General features: G+C 34.8%; 4 protein-coding genes and 1 long non-coding RNA gene across 13 annotated transcripts in view; 4 read left to right on the forward strand and 1 right to left on the reverse strand.

Annotated features, from left to right (window-relative positions):
• Nucleotides 1-146: 146 nt before the first annotated feature.
• LOC149615542 (uncharacterized) lies at nucleotides 147-6,257 on the forward strand. 3 transcript variants are annotated; one of them, XM_089857389.1, is made up of 8 exons: nucleotides 147-328; nucleotides 1,185-1,272; nucleotides 3,164-3,310; nucleotides 3,403-3,666; nucleotides 3,963-4,088; nucleotides 4,165-4,494; nucleotides 4,723-4,827; nucleotides 6,019-6,257. In XM_089857389.1, exons 2-8 carry the CDS (start codon nucleotides 1,194-1,196, stop codon nucleotides 6,240-6,242), a joined length of 1,275 nt encoding a protein of 424 aa, XP_089713515.1. In that variant the 5' UTR covers nucleotides 147-328; nucleotides 1,185-1,193; the 3' UTR covers nucleotides 6,243-6,257. The 3 variants fall into 3 exon arrangements, with proteins under 3 accessions (XP_089713515.1, XP_089713516.1, XP_089713517.1); XM_089857390.1 differs by lacking the exon at nucleotides 6,019-6,257 and adding an exon at nucleotides 5,886-5,955 and having other exon boundaries at nucleotides 4,723-4,872; XM_089857391.1 differs by lacking the exon at nucleotides 6,019-6,257 and adding an exon at nucleotides 5,886-5,955.
• Nucleotides 6,258-6,813: 556 nt separating this feature from the next.
• Nucleotides 6,814-8,347, forward strand: LOC149615543 (uncharacterized). Its single transcript, XR_016376076.1, has 2 exons — nucleotides 6,814-7,137; nucleotides 7,272-8,347. It is a non-coding gene; the product is annotated as an uncharacterized LOC149615543 (long non-coding RNA).
• A 330-nt stretch (nucleotides 8,348-8,677) lies between these two features.
• LOC149615544 (protein LTO1 homolog) lies at nucleotides 8,678-9,777 on the forward strand. Of its 2 annotated transcripts, none has more exons than XM_089857392.1 (4): nucleotides 8,678-8,738; nucleotides 9,148-9,253; nucleotides 9,337-9,407; nucleotides 9,481-9,777. In XM_089857392.1, exons 1-4 carry the CDS (start codon nucleotides 8,686-8,688, stop codon nucleotides 9,677-9,679), a joined length of 429 nt encoding a protein of 142 aa, XP_089713518.1. In that variant the 5' UTR covers nucleotides 8,678-8,685; the 3' UTR covers nucleotides 9,680-9,777. The 2 variants fall into 2 exon arrangements, with proteins under 2 accessions (XP_089713518.1, XP_089713519.1); XM_089857393.1 differs by having other exon boundaries at nucleotides 8,679-8,738; nucleotides 9,181-9,253.
• Nucleotides 9,778-14,110: 4,333 nt separating this feature from the next.
• Nucleotides 14,111-14,711, forward strand: LOC149615545 (uncharacterized). Its single transcript, XM_089856517.1, has 2 exons — nucleotides 14,111-14,492; nucleotides 14,594-14,711. The coding sequence occupies exons 1-2, from the start codon at nucleotides 14,195-14,197 to the stop codon at nucleotides 14,599-14,601; spliced, it is 306 nt and encodes a 101-aa protein (XP_089712643.1). The 5' UTR covers nucleotides 14,111-14,194; the 3' UTR covers nucleotides 14,602-14,711.
• A 1,762-nt stretch (nucleotides 14,712-16,473) lies between these two features.
• The window catches only part of LOC149615546 (sodium-coupled monocarboxylate transporter 1-like), a 29,314-nt gene continuing 24,415 nt past the window's right edge, over nucleotides 16,474-21,372 (reverse strand). For 4 of the 6 annotated variants that reach the window (XM_089856505.1, XM_089856507.1, XM_089856506.1 and 1 more), the window contains 14 exons: nucleotides 20,780-21,002; nucleotides 20,244-20,386; nucleotides 19,418-19,483; nucleotides 19,183-19,302; nucleotides 19,016-19,045; nucleotides 18,822-18,946; nucleotides 18,611-18,751; nucleotides 18,414-18,552; nucleotides 18,092-18,299; nucleotides 17,868-18,022; nucleotides 17,615-17,802; nucleotides 17,143-17,240; nucleotides 16,972-17,066; nucleotides 16,474-16,768 (listed from right to left, as the gene is read on the reverse strand). In XM_089856505.1, the coding sequence (XP_089712631.1) occupies nucleotides 16,694-16,768; nucleotides 16,972-17,066; nucleotides 17,143-17,240; nucleotides 17,615-17,802; nucleotides 17,868-18,022; nucleotides 18,092-18,299; nucleotides 18,414-18,552; nucleotides 18,611-18,751; nucleotides 18,822-18,946; nucleotides 19,016-19,045; nucleotides 19,183-19,302; nucleotides 19,418-19,483; nucleotides 20,244-20,386; nucleotides 20,780-20,981 (1,785 nt within the window). In that variant the 5' untranslated portion in view covers nucleotides 20,982-21,002 and the 3' untranslated portion in view covers nucleotides 16,474-16,693. Of the gene's footprint in view, nucleotides 16,769-16,971; nucleotides 17,067-17,142; nucleotides 17,241-17,614; nucleotides 17,803-17,867; nucleotides 18,023-18,091; nucleotides 18,300-18,413; nucleotides 18,553-18,610; nucleotides 18,752-18,821; nucleotides 18,947-19,015; nucleotides 19,046-19,182; nucleotides 19,303-19,417; nucleotides 19,484-20,243; nucleotides 20,387-20,779; nucleotides 21,003-21,078; nucleotides 21,205-21,372 lie in introns of those variants that run through there. The other 2 variants (XM_089856510.1, XM_089856511.1) reach the window with 2 other exon arrangements.

Raw genomic sequence — 21,372 nt, forward strand, 5'->3', positions numbered from 1 at the left:
TCCTGGCTTATCCTGGTTCTCTAGAATCTAGAGCTTCCCATGTATTGCGTAAGAGCCATAGAGATGATGAATGCAGTGTGGCGCTTCGGGCAATTTTAAAAGAGGGGTATAACGTCCCTGCATGTTTCATTCCGTTGTCATATCTCCACTAAGTCGGTTCGGCTCCACTTCGGGACCCCGACATCATTAAAAGATTTTAAATTAAAAAGACCTCACCAAGTCGTGTGAATTTTCGTTTTACACTTCACTTCGGATTTATTTTAATTGCTAATATAACGGAATTTTCTGGGATTTGTATTGATTAAGTGTTCAAGTTCCTCTATAAAACGTAAGTTTAAGTTTTATTTTAATCGCGTTGATTTAATTAGTGAAATTAAGTCGCGGTATGGAATTAAATTCGTTAAATTGTGGTTAGATTTAATTGAGTTTGAAGGGTTTTGAGTGATTGCCTGGGTAGTTGGGTTAGGTTATGAGTACCAGAAAAGCCATTTAAATTGTTTTTTATAGGAAATTTATAATATAGGAAGAAATTGGTGTGAAATATAGGAATTGGTGTGAAATATAGGGAATTGGTGTGAAATAAAGGGAATTGGTGTGAAATAAAGGAGGGAATTGGTGTAAAGTATAGGGAGAAATTGGTGTAAAGTATAGGGAGAAATTGGTGTAAAGTATAGGGAGAAATTGGTGTAAAATATAGGAAGGAATTGGTGTAAAGTATGGGGAGAAATTGGTGTGAAATTTAGGAAGGAATTCGTGTGAAATTTAGGAAGGAATTCGTGTGAAATTTAGGAAGGAATTCGTGTGAAATTTAGGAAGGAATTGGTATAAAATATGGGAAGAAATTGGTGTAAAGTATAGGGAGAAATTGGTGTAAAATATAGGATAAAATAGGAAGATAATCGGGTTCATCAACTTCATTAAAATGGTTAAATTTACGAGCATATCATATTTTTAGTTTTCATTTATGTGTTGGTGCCTATGAAAACCATATCGAGTTGAAAACATATAGGATAATTTAGGAATTATCATGAAATTATAGGAGAAAATAGGATGGGCTTAAAAATATAGGAAAAAAGAAAGAATAGGAAATATAGGAAAAACCTTAATTAAAATTATAATTAAAATTAAGGCATATTAAATATCAATATAATATAATTAAAAATCATTTTTTGTTTTTAATAAAGGTGAAGGCCATGCGTAGCTCACTGCTGTCGGCGTTGATTCTAGTTCTAGTACCTCTTGCCCGGTCCCAGTTTCGACCACCCGCCCTAGGTAAGTTCAAACACTTCCTGATATACCCCACCCTACCCATCCATAGGTCAATCAACTTCTTAAAATACACCAATCCATCGATCATAACCTGTCATTTCTATAAAAATACACCGGGGGAATAATTTCAATACTCGTGTTTAGGGTCAGGTAACCTTTGTTACGGGTTATAGGGCTCGCCCTTGCATAGGAAAGTAATTTGTAAGGATGCGTGGTAACTTATGCCACGTACTCCTTAACAATAAAAAGTCGTAATTTTTAAACTATTTCTCGCAAATTGTTAAAATGTTACGTAACTCAATCAATTATTGCGCGAATTTGACCATTTATTTTTCTAAACCTTGCCCAGATTGACCTCTAACTAAATACCTAATCATATATTAGCCAAAAATATATCTGAAATATAAAATTAAAATTTAGAAAATATGGATCTATAGTAAACATTATTAACAAATCTCAGATGAGACAAATACAATCATCTATAACTTTCTTATCTATGGTCCGATTTTGACCGTTACTTTTTTAAAACGTAGCCAAGATTGACCTCTAACCCAACCCGTACCCAAAATAAACCTCTAAAGTCGGACCAAAAATTAATTATCATGTTTTAAAAATAATTCCAAACATTTAAATTACATAACTAATTCAATAATTGTCAGATTTTGACCGTTTCTTTTTCAAATCGTAGCCCAGAATGACCCCTAACCCAACCCGTACCCAAATAAACCCTTGAAGCCGGTCCAAAAAACAAAAACCATGTTTCAAAAATAACCACAAACATTGAAATTACATAAAAATAAATCTTCATTCAATCAGTCATAACTACCTTAGTAATTAACCGATTTTGACCGTTTCTTTTTCAAAACGTAGCCCAGATTGACCTCTAACTGCCTACCTAACTAGATAAACTAGTAAAACCCCTTAAAGGCGGTAAAAAAAGCATTTAAAAAAATTCATTCAATACGACGCTTTGGGCTGAAAGGGTTCATATATTATTTCGGTTCGGTCAAAGCCATTGCACGAAAAGTTTTTTTCTCAGGAAAAGATATTCAAAGGAAACTAGTTTTCCTTTGAAACCTTCCGACTAACGAATAGGAAAAGAAAAACGTAATATATTTTTTATATGATCATTGAACTTGATTTGAAAACCGGATTGGCAAAAATTCGCGAACTCATAAACTTTTAATAACACGGAAGCAACGGCTCTAGATTACCTTGAAATAAGATGAGAACCAAGAAAATGATTTTGAATTCTTCACCTCAAATATCGCAAAGATAAACTATTAAATAAATCATAAAAGAAAATATACCGAACTTATAAATTCAATGTATATTTGCCATTGGGCATAAATATTATTTAAAAACTTAAATATTTTTATATTTAAAGAAAAAAACCTGTTTAATTTAAAAGAAATTATTTCAAAGAAATTCCTTTTTTTGCTACTTAATTTATATTTAAAAGAAAAATTATTAATTCTTTTCAATCCGGAACTCGCTTCCCGGGAAAGGTTAATTAGCATAAAATTAAAATAAATTGAGCTCAAATTCCAGGGCTTTACTTTAGAATATTATTCCAGGAATTTCATGGAAATTACTTTGAACCAACCCGAACTCACACTTCCAATCCTAGGATGGTTAATTAGCGTAAAATAAATTATTTGAGCTCAAGTTCAAGAGATTTACAAAGGGGGCATCATAATTTATGGAATATCATGGAAATTTACTCTAAATGTAAAATTATGTTGCAATTACCCACGCGGCTTTGTGATAGGTACACTTCTCCCAAAGAGAAGTATTATATACTTCTGCTACTACTTTGTTCAACTTGGTTATTTATTTGAAATTATTATTTGCAAATCGGTATTTTAAACGTTTTTGGGTATTTTTACTTCAGGTATTTTCAGCATAGTTCGATACCAAAACACTCCTTGTACTGGTGACAACGGATTAGAGGGTACTTGTTTCACGGAAGCGGAATGCAACAGAAGAGACGGTTCCAGCATCGGCAGTTGTGCCAACGGATACGGTGTCTGTTGCTTCGGTAATAACTTAAAAAAAATGTCCCCCTTAACCCGTTTATTGTCACCAGTTTCAACTAATTAATGGTTTGGTGTTTAATTATTAATTAATTAGCCCGTTTCACGTGCGGCGCCGTGACGAGTCAGAACGAGACTGTCTTCGTGAACCCGAACTATCCGAAGGGCGAGAACGGAACAGACACTTGTCAAGTGACCGTCGAGAAACAGGACAATGTCTGCCAGTTGCGACTTGATTTTGACGAGTTTACATTGGCCCAACCCGATGACGGTGGTCTTTGTAGCACCGATTCTTTCATGATTAGGACAACTGTGGGTGAACGATTGCCCATTTTGTGCGGAGAGAATCAGCAACAACATTGTAAGTACTTCAAAGTACTTGTAACACTATCAAAATTATCATAGTCGTCGAAGATTAAAACTGAGGGTAGATTCGGAATCGGGGAGTCGCGGGGATTCGTTTAAGTTGTCGCAATGGCATATTTGGTACAATAGGAAAGAAGTTGTTTCTGCGCATGCGTATAGTATCTGTTCTTAAAAATATACCGTGTGGGTACTCAAACCAAAGCTTAGATTGCCTAGAACTCGAATCCCTCTATTTCTCAAGCGAAATACGATTATGGTTTCTATAAACAGTAATAATACGTTTTATAACAGTATACGTTGATATGGGACGAGGTTCCGGCAACCCGGTTGTCCTCAGCGTCGTCAGTAATGGCGACAGAATGACCCGTAAATGGAAGATTAAGATCAGCATGATCGAATGCAACAGTCTCGATATGGGTAAGCAATGAAAACGAATCAATGTAATTCAGTTCGGTTTATAACCATAGTTTTCGTTAAACACCACCATCATTAGCGCCACCCGGATGTCTGCAGTACTACCGTCTCCCCAGCGCTTTGGTCCGAAGTTTCAATTACGGTGCCAGAATCGAAGGCAAAGTCCGTTACTTGAGCAACTTGAGGTACTCAGTCTGCATGAGAGTCGAGGAGAATTTCTGCTCCATTAAATGGGAAACCGAACGTGAAAACTCGTTCTCATTCGGAGCACCTTTCGATGCCGGTTCTGACGGATTCGCCTGCAATGACGACGATTACATCGGAATTGACCAAGGGTCATTGGATGGAGTCGGACCCGGTGAAGACAGATTCTGCGGTATTAAGATCTTGGACAAGAACGTCATCATTTGTAAGTTTACTGAGCCTGAATCCCAATACATACTGCAACAATAGTCCTTTGCGACGTAAAAAAAAGGGGTAAGACAACCCTCAGGACATCGCACATGTCATGATACAAAAAGACTACTGCGCAGGCGCCAAAAAGCGAGACCATGGTGTCTCTCCCTCTTAATTACGTCGAAATGGTCCAAATACAAGTGGAAATTTCTTGGACTAAGCCTATTTTGTCTAATTGCAGCTCGAAGCAAGCCATTCTATTTGAAAGTCCGTTCTAACAACGACGCCTTTTTGAACGCCAACTCTTCGCAGATTGGATTCTCTCTGAGATACACACAACTGCCTTGTATGCTATGAGACCCATTAACAATATTATAAATTATTGACTCAGGTATTTGTTACGGATTCGATTAGCTCCTTGCAAAAAACAAACAAATTATATCACAGTTACAACCTAATAGCACGAGCATGATACAAAAAATGCACGAGAAAACTTAAGTGAGATTTTCTCAATTTATGCAAAAACCATGTAATTGCACTTTTTTTGCACTTTGATGTTCTCAAAACTTTTTGAGATTTGAGAAATGTATACTAACATCGCACTACATTATAAAATCTAGTCAAGGAACTGGTCGTAATTGTTCTACTTCCGTTTTTTAATTAAAACTTCCCGGAAGTAGAATGATATGGATTGATCCAATGAACAATCTGGCATTATTAATTTTAATTAATTTAATTAATGCCAAATTGATCAAATATCTAGTCAGTATTTAAGTAGGAATTTAGTATAATTTATACTAAATTCCAACTTAAATTTGTTTTATTTTTATATATTTTTATTAACTATTTAAAATTTAAACTAAATTAACTTCAATGGCAACTAAAAACCAACCACTGCATGATAAAATTTAATTACTTTTAACTAAATATCGCACGGTAGTTAATTAATTTATTACTAAACTGCATGAATAATTTAATTTTGCCGAAAATCCACTAATCCCAATTTAATAAAGATACTGTGGTTTAAAGTTTAAGAATAAAAACCATTAAATATACTAAAAAATTAATTTAATTAAAATTAGAATAAAAACCACGGTATCTGGTAACGCTGTAACTAAACTAAACTTAACAACTTCTTTAATTAATTTAAACCAAGAAGAAAAAAGCTAATCTAATTACTAAACTTAATTAAAAGGTACTTAACTTAAACCCTAACAAAAAAAATTAGCTAATTCTTGTTTTAAATAAATTAGTAGAATTTAAATTTAAAGTAAAGAAATATTGAAGAAAAAAATTGGAAATTTTTGTCACGTAATTTTTATGACAAAAATTTTAATTCAAAGTTGAAAGGTCTTAAGAAATTTGGTAGATGACTGTTTTCTATTTCTTTTTGGTATCTAATAGGTAGCAGTTGAGGCGGGAATCGGTGAACAGCCTTCTTCTATAAGTCTAGCGGCATGCAAACAAACAAACAGGGGTGGTACAAAACAAACAAACAAATATAAATTTGGTCAACCGTCCAAAAAACACTTTCCAGGCAATATATTGCACTTTACACAACCTAACCTTCGGACCAGCGAGGATGAAGACACGATAATCTCGGCCCCGGAAGTTGACCTTACCAATAATAATAATAAAGACCGCGAGACTGAACCATCTAGAGAAGAGCCTCTACTTCCCAACAACACCACAACCATCCTATCTACAACTACAGAGAAAATTTCAACGCCTCCAACAACTTTAGCCCCGAAAAAGAATTAATTTATTGACCCCCCCCCCCTCAAAGAAACGCGCGTTAATTTTTATACTAATTAAACTAATTATTTAATATTTTTGAGTTATTATATTTAAATTATTTAGTCGTTTGAAAAGGAAACGCTAATATGGATCGATAGACCCCGGTGAGTGGTTTGTTTTTGAAACTACCGAAGTTTTTTTAATTTTTTTTTAAAAACTCTAGTTGTCAATAACACCACCTAATTAATAATTTGATTGCAAATGATTGAAGCATTCCATTTTTGTGTATTTATTGATTTTTTTTTGTAATATTAATGGCCTTCATTTTAACAGCCATTCACACTCACACCAGTAATTTCCACAAAATTATGTACTTTTTTTTAATTATAAATTATAATTAGTGCGATTTCATTATTTTTGTAAAATAAAAATAAAGAAATATTTCCGAACCAATTTTTAAAATTTATTAATTTTCCTTAAAGAAAAAAAGCCACGTGTTTCAGAAACGCACGTGTCTTTTCGCGCGCCTTTTCAAACTAAGGAGAGGGTGGGGGAATCAAGGCTGCGCGCGCATTACGTCAACCAGATAACATAGAGATAGGAACATATATACCTCTAGAGTCACAACATGGAAGCGTCCCCATAGACTTTAACCTTATCATTAGTGAATATACAACGTTAAAAACAGTATACTTTATCAAATACACCCAGCGCCATCTGTGCCAAAACGGAAGAACTATTTTGATATATTTTCAACGGCGTAGTCTGCTACTGTGTCTATGCGTGTATTGTATTCTAGCAAATTCGAGGGAAGTGATAATGAATTAATTAAACAAATTGATGATGATTTGACAAGTTAATTAAACAAACATTATTTTTTTGGAGTGAATGAACGAATCATGAATGCTGAATGTAAAATGTACGTATCAACTAATAAATAAATTCAAATTATAAATAGACTACTATTGTCCTTGGAATAAAATCAGTTTGGTCAGTCGTTTTCTAATATTCTCTTTTCATTTTCTCGTTCATATTCTTTGCTATTTTCCTCAGCCTGATATCTGTGTAGATGTTTATTGCCTTTTTAACAATGTGATTTAAATCGTGGTTCCATCCGAACTCTTGGTCATATATGTGCTCCGTTAGAGTGGGAAATATGTTTTCATGAATTAAGCATCGTCAACAAGAGTTTCTATTTTGAGTGGAATGTTTTTAATGCAACCACGACATTTTTCAAGATTTAAGACTTCTAAGGCATTTTTCAGTAAGATCAATGATTTTGACAATATCCTTAGATGGATATTGTCTGTGGAAATACGTTAATGTTTGACAAAGCCCCTAAAATTACAATGATATAGCCTGTAGCTCTGTACATACAACAAACAGAGGGCTATCGTGTTCTTCAATGTCCATTGGGATGTCATACATTTCTGTGCGTTGGGAAAATGTTCCAACTTCTACAGTTAATGCGCGATATCCTCTATTGCATTTTCGTCTAGATTATGCTCCGCGGGTTCATTGACCTCAATGTAACTTGCCAAAGGTATAGGCTAGTTTGGAGTGTGATATTGACCGCCGCTTGAATAGTTGGCAATAAGGTAGGCCTATTTTCAACCGTTTCATTTACCGACGCGTGAGTGGTTTGGGGAAAGGTTTCATTTGGGATTGTTCTAGCGTATGTTTTCTGTAAATTGTATTAACAAGTTAAATAAGCACCAAAAGTTATTTTGCAAAACAGTAAATTAGAATTTAGGAGATCCTCATTTGATTCCGGTAAAAATAAAGAAGGAATCTCAGTTCTTGTCAGCCTGGACTAAGTAAAGCTAAGTTTCTATTATTAGTCCAAGTTGTCAGTACTTTAATAATGGAAGCATTTTCCCGAAAGGCATTTGCCTCAAAATTATCTCCGCAAATCGCGTCATTTGCAGTTGGAACCCAGTCCGTTTTTCCTATGGCTTATTGTGATAACAACTTAGTTTAATAAATTAATAATGTCAACGTTTAATTTATTGGGTTTTCACCTATGCCATTAAACCTTTTTGTTTCTTCCAGTATTTTTACAAGAGGAAACAGCGCATTTTCTACCCATTTTGTTAAATTTTGAACAGAAATAAAATAAAACACTTAAATATACTTTGGAAACATTTATTTAGATAGTTAAGAACAAATAAAATAATATAAGGTCCGTCAACTGAAAAAAGTTTGAAAAAGTTACAGATTTACCGCGAAAAGTTCATTTTTCCCGCCAAAAAGTCATTTTTAGCGCGAAAACCTTTTTTAGCAACGCCATCTATTTGTAGCTCGAATAATATTTTAGTTAAGAATATCGCCGATAGTGGCGCTGGTGTCGAATGATAAAGTTTACATGGTTTTAAAAAGTGCGGCCTGTCTCGGGATATACGTTGTGACTCTAGAGGTATATATGTTCCTATCTCTATGCCAGATAATTGTCAAAATCATTGTCAAAATGGCGAGAGACTTCAACGAAATTATCGACGATATACTTTTAGCGGAAAATAAGTAAGAATATTTGAATAATTTGTTTAAATGTAGTTATTTTTAATTATAATTGACCCTTTTGTTAATTTCCGTTATAATAAACCTCGCGAAATAACTCTAAATTATGCCTAGCTTGGATATTTGTATTATTTTGACCAAGGCTTAGCGATACCCGCACTATGTCAAAAAGTGATTAAAAGGTTTTAAAAGTAATTTAAAGGGTAATTTGCATATTAAATGGCGGTTTATATGGTAATATATTAATATAGGGTTATTATTTGGCCTGCCAGACGCGATAATTAGGGAAGCATCGTAATTAGGTCAATTAGGCTTAAGTTTGTGACCCAGTTTTAGTTTATAATTTATGATTTTCACCATTTTTGTAGATAGCATGTGAAAAAAAATGCATGCTATTTAATGAAATTTGCAGGTTTCGGCATGTTGGCTTTACGAGAGGTTTTAGTTTAGGTGAAGAAGCAGGTTGGAAAGATGGTTATGGTCTGGGACTTCAGCGGGGAGCCCAAATTGCCTCCGAAGTTAGTAAAATTTAAAAAAATAAATAATTCTAATTAAATAGACTAAGATGATTTAAAAAATGTTAAATTACGTAATTAAATAGCTGGGATTCTATCAAGGGTTTGTGCATGCGTGGATTTGTGTTCTAGAAAGAGAGGAAACGGCTAAACAAAGGTTGGGAAATTAAATATAATTAATTTAAATTGGATTAATTTAATTCAATTTAATTAATTTGGGGTTTTATCAGAAAATTAGTCGCATTAAAAAGCCTCCTTGAGATGACTAAAGAATTTCCAGCTACAAATGTTCATGATCAAGATATGATTGAGAAATTACAAAAAATACGCGCAAAATTCAAGCAAGTTCTTTCATTGCTTAATGTTGGAACTGATGGTTTACCCAATCAGGAGCAAGAAGGAGGGGCCAAACCTGAAATGTCATTTTAAATTATTTATTATAATAAAAATATCATATTATTTCTTGTAAATTATCATTTGATTCATTCATTTTTGGTTATTAAAATAAATATTTATTTTTGCATTTATTTATTTATTTATTATTTCATTTATTTCTAATTAATTTTAATCAGGCCTGATTAAAAAAATTTATTAATTGAGCCAAAAACAACAACTGTCTTTCAATTAAAAGAAGTTCAACTAAAGCGAGCCAGGTAATTAATTTGCATTTAAATTAAGTGTAAATAAATCAGGGTAATGTATTTTAAATTAATTTAATTATAATTTTAATTAAAAAAAATTAAATAATACCTAATTAATTAATGATAATTAAGTGTCGTAAATAAGGAAAATAATATAATATAAAAATATTTGGGGATGCCTAAAAACTTAAAGAAAACAGGTTGATGAAGAAAAATAGTGCCAATAATTAAGATTAATAATTGCCATTAGTATGTTAATTAGCAGCTTCAAAAATCTTTATTTTAATATATGACTATAAAAGAAATATACTAAAAGAAAAAAAAATCTGACTTAAATTAATAACAAATAATAAAATATAAAAGAGAACAGTAAATCAACTAACTATAATATGATCCTAAAAATAATTGAATCTTAAATATTTAGATTAATAACCTAATTAACTGTTATAATCGGTATGAAATTAAAAATTATAGTAAAATTAAAAGTAATAATAATAATAATAATAATAATAGAGAACCTAAAAAAAGTAAGATTGTAATTAAAAATAATTACCGATTGTTAATATGGTCAAGTTAATTATATTGTTAAGTATTTAAAAATTAAATAAACTATTTATTGTAGCAAATAAAAAAATGTCTTTATTTATTTATTTATTTATTTATTTCTTCAGTAAAGTCACTAGATAAATTATTTAACAAGTCTTGAAAAATTGCAATATCGGAACGATAAAAGTGAGGTTTATCAATAGAGCTATCTCAGTTGTGACGTAAGTGCCTACGTAAAACGTCATGGGCTCAGTCCGACCCCCTCTCCTTTTTTACCCACCCCCTATGCTAAGCTCTATGAGGAAGATCGTCCCACGGTCCAGACAGCCCCTTTAATCTCCGAGTGACGTATGTCACGGAGAGGTTCTAATTTCGACGTGTGTGTGTCTGTCTGTCTGTTGTTACACACCCCAGGGGACCGCGTTCGCAGTTGGCAAATCGGAGCAAATGTGTTCTCAATTTCTGGCCCTCATTTACAGTTCCCGGAAATTTGGAAAATAGTATTCCACTTACAATGGCTATTACTCCATTGAATGTCTAACACCATTATCCTCCGTTCATTTGTCCATCCCACATGGACACCAGTCTGTACATACTGGCTCCTAAACACCGCCATCATCTAGTCTTTCGCGCATTCCACATGGACACCAGTCTGTACTTACTGGCTTCTAAACACCACCATCTTCCGGTCTTTCGTCCATCCTATATGGACACTAGTCTGTACTTACTGGCTTCTAAACAGCACTAATTTGAATTTTAATATCATTCGGAGTCTGTATTTCCTGAATGTTTCACTACGCAGATTGGTCTTATAATTAGAAGAAGAATCGATAAAAAAATCACTTAATTTTCCTCTTCACCCTCCCTTCAATAAAATCATTATTATAACTTCATACTGATTTTAACGTATAAAGTGTACGTTTTATTATGAGTTAATAATATGTTAGCTCCCTAAAATCTATCATGATGTTGAAGGCTCAATATGTTGGAAAAAAATTTAAAACTTTATTGGAGAAATATATTGATCATATTCCACACGATTTATTCAATTATATCAGAAGTATATAATACTTCTCTTCGAGAGAAGTGTACTGCACAAAGCGGGGTAAGTGTAACGTCACTCTTCCCAACATCGGAACACTTAGAGCAAGGTTACTAAACCGAATCACATACACGATAAATAGTTCCCTCATCATTACTCTATTAGCGTTTAAATATTTGGCAAGGCGCGCTTGTGCATTTTGTCCCACGTCAAGACGAGGTTTGTGGGATGATTGCTGGGGATTTAGTGCCAAACAACTATTGAATTCACCCTAGCACGGTGCGATGCCCATTTGTAGTTTGATGAGCGGGAAAGCAAACTAAAAGGGGAAGCCTGGGAAGAATGACGTTACATAACTAAAGCATTAAGAGGATACAGAGTGTCATCCTTCTTCAATTATCCCCTTCTGATAATATTGAATATTATTTTGCCACGATAAAAAAGTTGATGTTGAGTCCACTTGGACCGTGTACAATTTTTTTGATCAAACATAACGTATAAAGCGTTAAATACACTATAAAAATAGTTTTATTCGAATACGAAATATTTTTGATTGTTTGAATAACATTTTGAGCGATAAAAACTCACTCTATATAAATGTTGAGTTTTTACGCGAATATTGTAAAAAAATTTACCGCGAATGATGCTCTATTTCCTAAAAAATATTGTAGCATTATATTTGAACTTTGCACAAATGTTAGTCTGGATAACGTTTTATAACGGGCCCCATGTTTTTTGGGCAAATTATTGAGCGTGTATGCATGGTGCCCTTCATTTCGTTTTGTTTGACGTTCAGATAAGAAACTAAAAAATCTTTCGAGCGCATGTACTACTTTCTGGTGGAAACGGTACAACATAACGTGTCTGGTTTTTGGTAAGATAAGTTGATCGGCGTACTTTCCAGTCATTGAAAAACGCTTTAAGCATTTCTATTTGCGTATTTAGTTCGGTCTACATTTTTAGTTTGAAAAAAACAAAAGCTTCTTTGCCTCGGTTACCATTTAAATTACCACAGCTAATAATTGAGGTATGTAAAAATATACATCTCAGTGTCTCTTTTTAGTTTTAATAGAAGACTAATTTTAATCAGTACATGTTGGTACTCGCGTTGAAATTGTTCAGATTTTCGTTAAGCCTAATGTTCCAAACTTTTCGTTAAGCCTAATGTTCCAAACTTTTGCTAAGACTAATTTTATAAATATGTGTTTGGCCTAACACGAGTGGCTAAAAGTGCGCCTCTTTTTAGGGTAGAAATGAAGTAAAATAGGGAGCTAACAGTTCTGACCCTGAAACGTCACACCCAATGAGATAGAGTTCCAATTCAAATCGGCTTACCGCGATACACATTGTTTTTATCAAGCAAGTTTATCAAAACATGACAGCGCCACCTGTGAGCCTCTAGCGGAACTAATTACAACTTTTACTCGCTTATTTTCAATCAGAAACATCGTTATGATTTTTATTTCATCTATTTATTAGATTAAAAAGGACTAGAGTTTTTATTATTTAACTTGCTTATTTTATTTAACACGTTTAAAAAACTATTTTGACAGCAGACGGTAATAAAAAAGTTCTTAAAGTGATTAATAGGTGGCGCCACCCGTATTTGATAAAGATTCATGCTCGACAAAAAGTGTATCGCGAATCGTCGATCTCGAGATCCCACGTTGTGACTCTAGGTTTATATATATATTCTATCTCATTGGTCACACCCTTCTATCCCTTACTGGCGCACAATATACCCTTGGTATCGGTGCTCGGTGCGGCGACGCGCCACCCCCTTCAACAATAACAAATCCCTTACTGGAGTTTCATCCCCCCTAACGGTTGGCAACAGTATTCTACGAGCAAAAATACCAACCAGAGGGGGGCTGCGTGACGTCAGACTATCTCTTCCCCCTAGCCAGTTGTTAGCTCCCTATAATAATATTCTGGAAAAAGCGAAATCCTGTTGTTATGAGCTACAATCACGCGTGCAAATGAGCCTTAAAGTGTTAGTGCCATAATTTTCGTCATCCACAAACTTAAAATGCGAAAAAAATCCTTGAAAAATCTAGTTTATTATTATGATTTACTTTTTTATTTGGTTTCGTAGCAATTTATAAAATTGCAATCGAAGTATTGTGTTTGGAAAAGGCCTAGCCTAGTTAAAATTTTGTTTCGTTTGATGACGTAGTAAGGAGAAATTTTTACTCTAGATGTCGCTCACGTGACGCCTGTTAGTGTCTCAGCGCCCCGTTAAGCCTATTTTATCATAGAGACTATAAACCCCAAGGAGTGGCAGGTCCCCCGCTCTACAAGCGCAAATAATGATGTTGCTCCTAAATTGGTACATGAGAGCTTCCGGCCCGTTTAATTTTGCTTAGCGGAAGTCTCCCTGTACCAGGAAAAAGGGGCAACAAGTTGAGGCATTCCTTCCACTCCTTGGGGTTTATAGTCTCTATGATTTTATTCAGATTCGCGCGGCATTAGTAGACTCGCGCTTGGCTTTTCCGCGAGTGACGTAAGCAAGGAGAAAAACCCGCCAAATATCTTCTCCGCAAATTTGCTTTTGCCCCAAATTTCAAGTTTTCGAAGTGTTTTTTCTGTGTTTTCCCTCATATTTAAATATTTATCAAGCATATTTTTGGAATCGGAAGAGTTTAAACTCTCAAAAAAGTAAGGTTTTCTTTAGATTTGAGATAATTTTTAAATCGGGTCGCTATTCCTTTAAAGATGGCTCAAGCGAAAGATAGAAGGGTCGCTATTCCTTTAAAGATGGCTCAAGCGAAAGATAGAAGACTGTACGACGCCGTTTGTAATAAATGCTTGGATGAAGTTTTAAAGTTGCTCAACGAAGGAGTGAATTTAGAAGACAAATTTGGCGGCGCGTATGAAAAAACGCCTTTAATGCAAGCTTGCTTTATTAATGCTACGAATATCGCTTTAGCTCTAATTGGAAAAGGCGCTAATGTAAATGCCGTACTGTACCCATTTGCAAGGGGAAATACCTCAGCGGCCACTTCGTTAATACGTAAGACAGCTGAAATAAACGCAGTCTATGAAAGAGGGCAAAAACGGAGCCACTATGTCAATAATGAACTCAGTGATTTTTTCATGGCTTTACTAATTAAGGATCTTGATGGAAGCACCGCTTTACACCTGGCATGTCAAAATGGAAATGCGGCACTGGCGCTTATTCTCATACAAAATGGTGCCAATGTGACCCTTCGTAATATGGCCGACCGCTCTCCCTTAAGTTACGCTTGCAGCAAGAATGGTTTCAGTGTCGTTGTAATGTCTTTAATACATAATGGAGCCGAAGTTAACGAAACGTGTGGTTTAAATAAGGAAACGGCGTTACATTATGCCGCGGCAAAAAACCAAAAGGATATCATCAGCGTGCTGTTACAAAACGGCGCTGATATAAATGCTTTAAACAAGAATGGCAAGACACCATTAGCTTTGGCTTACGAAAACCAAAGTACCGACGCTGTTGAAGCGATACGAAGTTACGCCGAGCGATGCGCTAACGCGCCAAAATTAAACCCTGCTGCTGGTCCGAGTTCAGTTTTGAATAAATTAGATGATGTAATTAAAATTATAAAAAATGTCGAAAAAAACGTGAACGAGAAATTAGTTCAACTTGATAAAACTTTGCAAACGATAATAACGCGATTGGAACACTTGGAAACGAAAGCAAAATCGGATGACGAAGAAGATATTTTTGCGTAAAGACGAAAACAGTCGCGTTATTACAATCGAACGTGACGCGGATTTATCAACCTAATTATAGTATCAAGTTCATTTCATTATTCTTTAGTTCAAATGTTTATTTAATTTATTTATTTATTTATTTATTTGTTTATTTTATTTATGAATTTTTAAATGGTTCAAGAAAAATTGTAACTTAATGAAATTAATTAAAATCTGTATAAAATTATCGGTATAACGCATTTGCATTGATTTAGGGGGAATGAAAGTGGCGCAAAATGACCTAAAAGTCGCTTTATTTTGATAAAATGGAATTAAAATGATTAGAATTGCAACGTTAAGAAAATTAATTCAACATTAAAAAATTATTTTTTCTACGCGTATGAATATAATTTGTTTGAGAGATTGATAATAATAATAATAATAATAACAGGCAATAATCTAATGTCACTTAAGTTTGATAAATGGGCGTTAAATTAACCGTGAAAACTTACCAAAAAAAAACATATATTAAATTTTTTTAATTATTTATAAGTTTAAAAACACATTTTAATAGTTTTACTTTTTAAAAACAAATTTTTATAGTTTTACAACAGTTTCAACCACAGTTCGTTCAAAAAGCAGAACGTCTTAAAATAAATAAAATCTACTTAAAAATGTTTTTGCAATGCCGGTATTATTGAAAGCCAAACCGTAATTTTGTTTTAATAGTTGACGTGATAAGCCTAACTCTACCAAGAAGCGATATCCAGTTTATTAGGGAGAAGGTATAAGATGCCTAAGCATTCGCGCGCCATAGTCCCAGTCCCCCTTTCAAATTACAAGGGAGGGGACGTAAAAGGAGGGCGGGCTATTTCACCTCTTCTCCTCAGTTGGAAAATATGACTGTAATTTTCGTCATTCGCGTCGCGCTGACGTGAGTTTTCAAGAACCAATGAGATGCTGGCTGGTTGTAATTTAGAGGCGGCGGTGATTAACTCCGGATCTACGTTTGGACTGGAGATAAAGCTAGAAATGTGACGAATTTATATCTTCTCCCTAGTAAACTAGATATCACTTCTTGCTCTACCGCGATTTCCATTGATTAACCCACTAGTTCTATCAGACTGAGTATTTTATTGGAGAAGCGCGTCTTTCGATAAATGCAAACATTAATCGACCAAATGAAACGTTTTCGATCACTCTGTTCTTGATCATTAAGTTCTATTTTTTTTGTGTGTGTCATAACTAAGAACTACCTTATATTTTTATGAAACAGGGGGGAGGGGGGGGCGACGCCACCGTATGATCCAAAATAGACGAATTTTTGAAAAACAAAATTTATTACTTAAAATTAATACAAAAATAGTAGGTACATTTAACTATGTTTAAAGTTAATTTGAGATCAGATTCTTCGAGACATCATCATTTGTTCAACATCGCCATCGACCCTTCGTGTCCATTAAACTCCATCATTTGTCGCAACTAAGCGGCAGTTTTAGAGTATAATAAAAGTAGTGTCATACCGCGTGTTTATTTCAATTAAAACACGTGGTCTTTATCATCCAATAAGCTACCAGTTGATTGTGGTAAACGTTCATATCCGTGTAAAGCGAACTGGTAATTTCCACTAATTACTAAGTTAATTATCTAATGAACCCTAGCTAATTAAACCAGAGCGTGCGAGTCTATTTAAACCCATATCAACACCAACCAATACACCAATTGTTAATAAAGAAACCATATTCCCGAAGCGCATGCGCAAATATTGTTGGTATTAGCAAGCCCTATTAGCTGTCAGTGTCATCATCATGACTTACGTCCAAAGACCGTTGCGAATCAGTTCTGGTTACCCCTGGTCTTCTCTTCCATATAACGGGACTCAAAAGTCTTTCATCAACGTTTTTGTTACCACCTTTGTTGTTGCGATGAGGAAAAATTAACGCTTATGAGATAGGACGTCTAATTAAAGTACTTGGGACAATGTTTACCAGTAACGAGGCTAGCTATAATTCCAAGTATTAAAGTTGAAACGACAGCTAATGGTCCAAACCACATGAAGGAAATGTTGTACAATGGAAAATCGTATCTGGAAATTGTTGTTGGGTATTCATTTATTGCAAGTATTATTATGGGTTTGTTGCCAGCAATGCAAAGCAAGGTGACAACCCGAGACAACCACGAGGAACTGGGAAATGGTCAACTTGAAAACATCGTAAACCAACAGACAGAGTGAAAAGCTTCGTTTGAGGGATTAACAAAGTGCAAATGGAAACCGCAACAAATTTTGCAAAGTTGGACTATAAACCAATAGGAATTCTACAACAACCCGAGGTGGAACAAAGCTCGCGTTGCAATTAAACAGTGAAAGACTACAAACTGGACAAAGGTTGTTGCGGAAATTGAACAAAGCAACTTGGGGAATTGACCATTGCGCAAAAGATAATAAAACCATTAACAAACCTATCATGTTTCACTGTGGAATTAACGACTGAAGTGAAATTGGTAAAAGAATACATATCCTGGTACGTAGTAGCGTTGCAACCATCAGTTGAGACAGGTAACTTAACATTTGACTTCTTAATTGCGACGGAACCAATTATTATCCATAAGTTAAGCGACAATCCCAATATCAGACCAAATATCGCCCCCTTAATTGGTAATTAATTTTCGCATTAAGTACTTAATAATAATTTCCAATTTGACATTAAAGTACCTTATTATTGGCCTTTTTGACCAACATTCCCAACAACAGTATCCCGAATAAAGGTCCGACTGTTGCGCCTTTTACAGTACTTGCCATTTTAATTATACCACCCAATTGCGGGAAAACAAAGGCAAGTGCAATTGCGATAAACCCATAGACAACGGCTACGTTCGTTTAAAAACTTCGTAAGTATAGTTTTGGGGTAAAAAACAATAAGGTACGTGTCCAATTACTTAATATTTTGTAGGCGAGGACACTTTTTCTATCTGTGTCTAACCATCCCGGATTAATTATTTTGATAAAATCCTCAACAGTAATTGCTGCGAAGGAATTGATAAAACTGGACATGGTACTTAAGGAACCACTAAAAATACCAGCGATGGCCAAGCCTTGTAACCCTGGTATCAAGTGCAATGAAGTACTTGCGAAAAATACAAGTATCTACAGCCGAAAAAAGTGAGGAGTTGACCTCATGGTAAGTTAGCACTAAAACCCTAATTCCTCTGACCACATACACTAACACATCCGGAGGTAAGTAACTAAAAGGCCAATTACCTGATCAGCTGTCTTAACCAATGGCGTATTTTTATCAGTAATTGGATCGCAATTAAAGTAATTAGCGTAAACAACTACTCCAGCCGCACCAACAAGTACGGCGAATAATACGGTTACCCAAGCTGATACGAAGGTAACACTATAATTTCAAGTACACTGTAAGTAAGCACTTAAGTACAAAAGGGTTAAGAATGAACCTTCTAGCCGCTGCCTTATCCTTGACGCTAAGAAATCTTTGTACCACCGCTTGTTTGGTGACTAAAGTCGCGATGGACATGACCAGTCCATCAACTATAAGTGACCAAACGGAATATCGCGTACTCGGTTCTTCATAAAGCCTAATTACACATTATGACGTCATTTAATTACGACGTAACCAATAAGGTATCGTATAAAACCCCCCATTACGTGTAAGTGGTGACTCTCTTCCCCTCAACAGCCAAATCCCAAACTTTAGACGGACTTCCAACATCGTAAGTACCCTTGACAATAATCATCAGAAAACAACCGATCATAAGCAAGGTTTGAATGACCTTGAAAATTGTCAAGACATTTCGTCAATCAATTAAGAATTAAACTAAGTAATTAAGGTTTATAATTACATCAGTCCAAATGACCGCTTTGGTCCCACCCTAATTTAAATTAATTTACATTACTCGAGACCATGAGTCCTAAGTTATTGCCAATAGAAGTTAATGAATTTTATCACTAGAAGTACATACTTCTTCTTAGGATATAATTCATTCATTCACTTCCGTTGTAATCTCACCAATGTCGAGTAAAATATGCAAATGATCCCCGAACCAAATATGGACACCCATAAAGATATGCCCGTTACGGTGCTGAGTGAAACGGCGGGAACATAAAGAACCAAAGACATGTAGATGGTCTACGCGCCAATTTTTGAGTACAAAAATTGAGGTTCAATTATAACACGCATTTATCGCGATTCTTATTATCTTATAGTAATTTAATTAACATTAAAATAATTAATATCAACGTACCTCCCCAATTAAATAAATAGCGGCGAATATCAGCCTTAAAGTTCGGCTAAATCGTTTTTCCATGTACTGTTTTGTTTTTTTTAGAAAAATAATTGAATTTAAATACGAAAATTCGCAAAATTCTAATGCATTTTCTAACTTATAGCAAGAAGTGATATCTAGTTTATTAGGGAGAAGGTGTAATAAATTCGCGCCGCCACATTTCCAGCTCTTTATCTCCAGTCCAAACGTAGTAGGTCCGCCGGAGTTAATCCCCCCCCCCCGCCTCTAAATTACAACCAGCAGCATCTCATTGGTTCTTGAAAACTCGTGCACGTCAACGCGACGCGAATGAAGAGAAAAATTAGTCATATTTTCTGACTGAGGAGAGGAGGCGAAATAGCCCGACGGCCTCCTTTTACGTCCCCCCCCTTGTATTTTGAAAGGGGGGACTGCAGGACTATGGTGTGCGCGAATACTTAGGCAACTTATACCTTCTCCCTAGTAAACTAGATACCACTTCTTGTTTATAGATAAAGTGTGCAAATACAAGTGATGTCAGTCATAATAGTCTAATTAACACTGTCATACTTTTTGTCATTAAATTACTTATAGTTATATAGGTACAATTGTTCGACTAGAACCATTAAAGTACGGGTTGATTTTTGACACAACAATATAGTGTCATTAAATACAATAAACAAAACAATTACTGCAGTGTCGGTGAACGATAAAGTAGGCCGAGTTAGCGATAAACCAAAAACAATTAAGACATAGGCCTATTTGTCCAACAAAAACTCGCGGGAAAGTGTTGAAATATGAAATATATCCCCTACGGGGTACTTACCTCGTACATGCTGACGTAGTCCATACCATGAAAAACTGGGATGATAATGAAAGCGGCCATGACGTTACCCAAAGCGGAAGCGTACTTGGCAATCGTGAATTCAACACCGTAAGTATAAACTTCACCAACACCGCCTGTCATACCTTCACAAATAATAATAATAAAAAAGTATGAAAAATGTGGTCGACTTTGCAAAGTTATTAACTCCACATTAACAACACTTTCAGGGAAATCCCTCGAGTACGCGATAGCCCTAACTGTTATCTATAGAATGGTACTAAATATTTGGTCCTACATTGATCAGCCCTCGAAATAATCAACTTTGAATAAAATAACACAACATCATTTTCTAGCGGGTCGCGACGTGAACTCCAACTTTGAAGCGTCTTAACTCTAGTTTACCTTAACTTCCTGGAAAATCCCTTGAGTATGTGATAGCCCTAACTGTCCTCTATAATACCATCCCAAAAACTTGGTCCTACACCAATCAGATCCCGAGATAACAAGATTTGAATGAACAACAATAAAATACTTACCAATGGCATTGTACCGAGTTGCTACCACTGATATGGCAACGGGCAAGACACTCATCAGCTTGTTACCCAGAAGGTAATTTCGCACGGTTTCGTCATTTCTGTCTTTTCGATTAAAGAATATTCCAGTGACCACGAAAATCAGGAGGACCACGCTGATCATGACGTAGTCCAGGACTCCGAGACCGTACCCAAAAGTCTCCATGGTCAATTATAAATGGACCCCCTACAAATAAACACAAAACACAAAATAAAATTAATATCATAAATCACAACAACAGATAATATATTTCTATATTTACGTAATATAAAACTAAGGGGCTAACCACTACGAATATTTTAAATTCTATACAGTAGTTTGGTGTAGACGTTTTTCATGTAGTGGATACCCCCTCGACTGAAAAATCCGATATATTTATTACATAATTAAAAACAATTATTGATAGTGTTAGATCAAAATTATAATTATAATTGTTTTTATGCAAATTAATTCACAAATTATATAATCCTATTTCTATCTTGTCGTTTATCAGAAATAAATTATCATTGGAACTACCCGAAGTTATTAATAAAATTCCCATAGAGATGTTTAAAAC

Source organism: Phalangium opilio, unplaced genomic scaffold (assembly GCF_054372755.1).
Source record: "Phalangium opilio isolate 3A_F unplaced genomic scaffold, DU_Popi_V2 ptg000217l_1, whole genome shotgun sequence".
Classification (NCBI taxonomy): domain Eukaryota; kingdom Metazoa; phylum Arthropoda; class Arachnida; order Opiliones; family Phalangiidae; genus Phalangium; species Phalangium opilio.

Coding starts and splice junctions, on each gene's coding strand:
- LOC149615542 (XM_089857389.1), top strand. CDS start 1,194: ATGCGTAGCTCACTGCTGTCGGCGTTGATTCTAGTTCTAGTACCTCTT. Junction 3,667..3,962: donor AGAGAATCAGCAACAACATT/GTAAGTACTTCA, acceptor GTTTTATAACAG/TATACGTTGATATGGGACGA. Junction 4,089..4,164: donor ATGCAACAGTCTCGATATGG/GTAAGCAATGAA, acceptor CACCATCATTAG/CGCCACCCGGATGTCTGCAG.
- LOC149615545 (XM_089856517.1), top strand. CDS start 14,195: ATGGCTCAAGCGAAAGATAGAAGGGTCGCTATTCCTTTAAAGATGGCT.
- LOC149615544 (XM_089857392.1), top strand. CDS start 8,686: ATGGCGAGAGACTTCAACGAAATTATCGACGATATACTTTTAGCGGAA. Junction 9,254..9,336: donor GAGCCCAAATTGCCTCCGAA/GTTAGTAAAATT, acceptor GTAATTAAATAG/CTGGGATTCTATCAAGGGTT. Junction 9,408..9,480: donor GAGGAAACGGCTAAACAAAG/GTTGGGAAATTA, acceptor GGGTTTTATCAG/AAAATTAGTCGCATTAAAAA.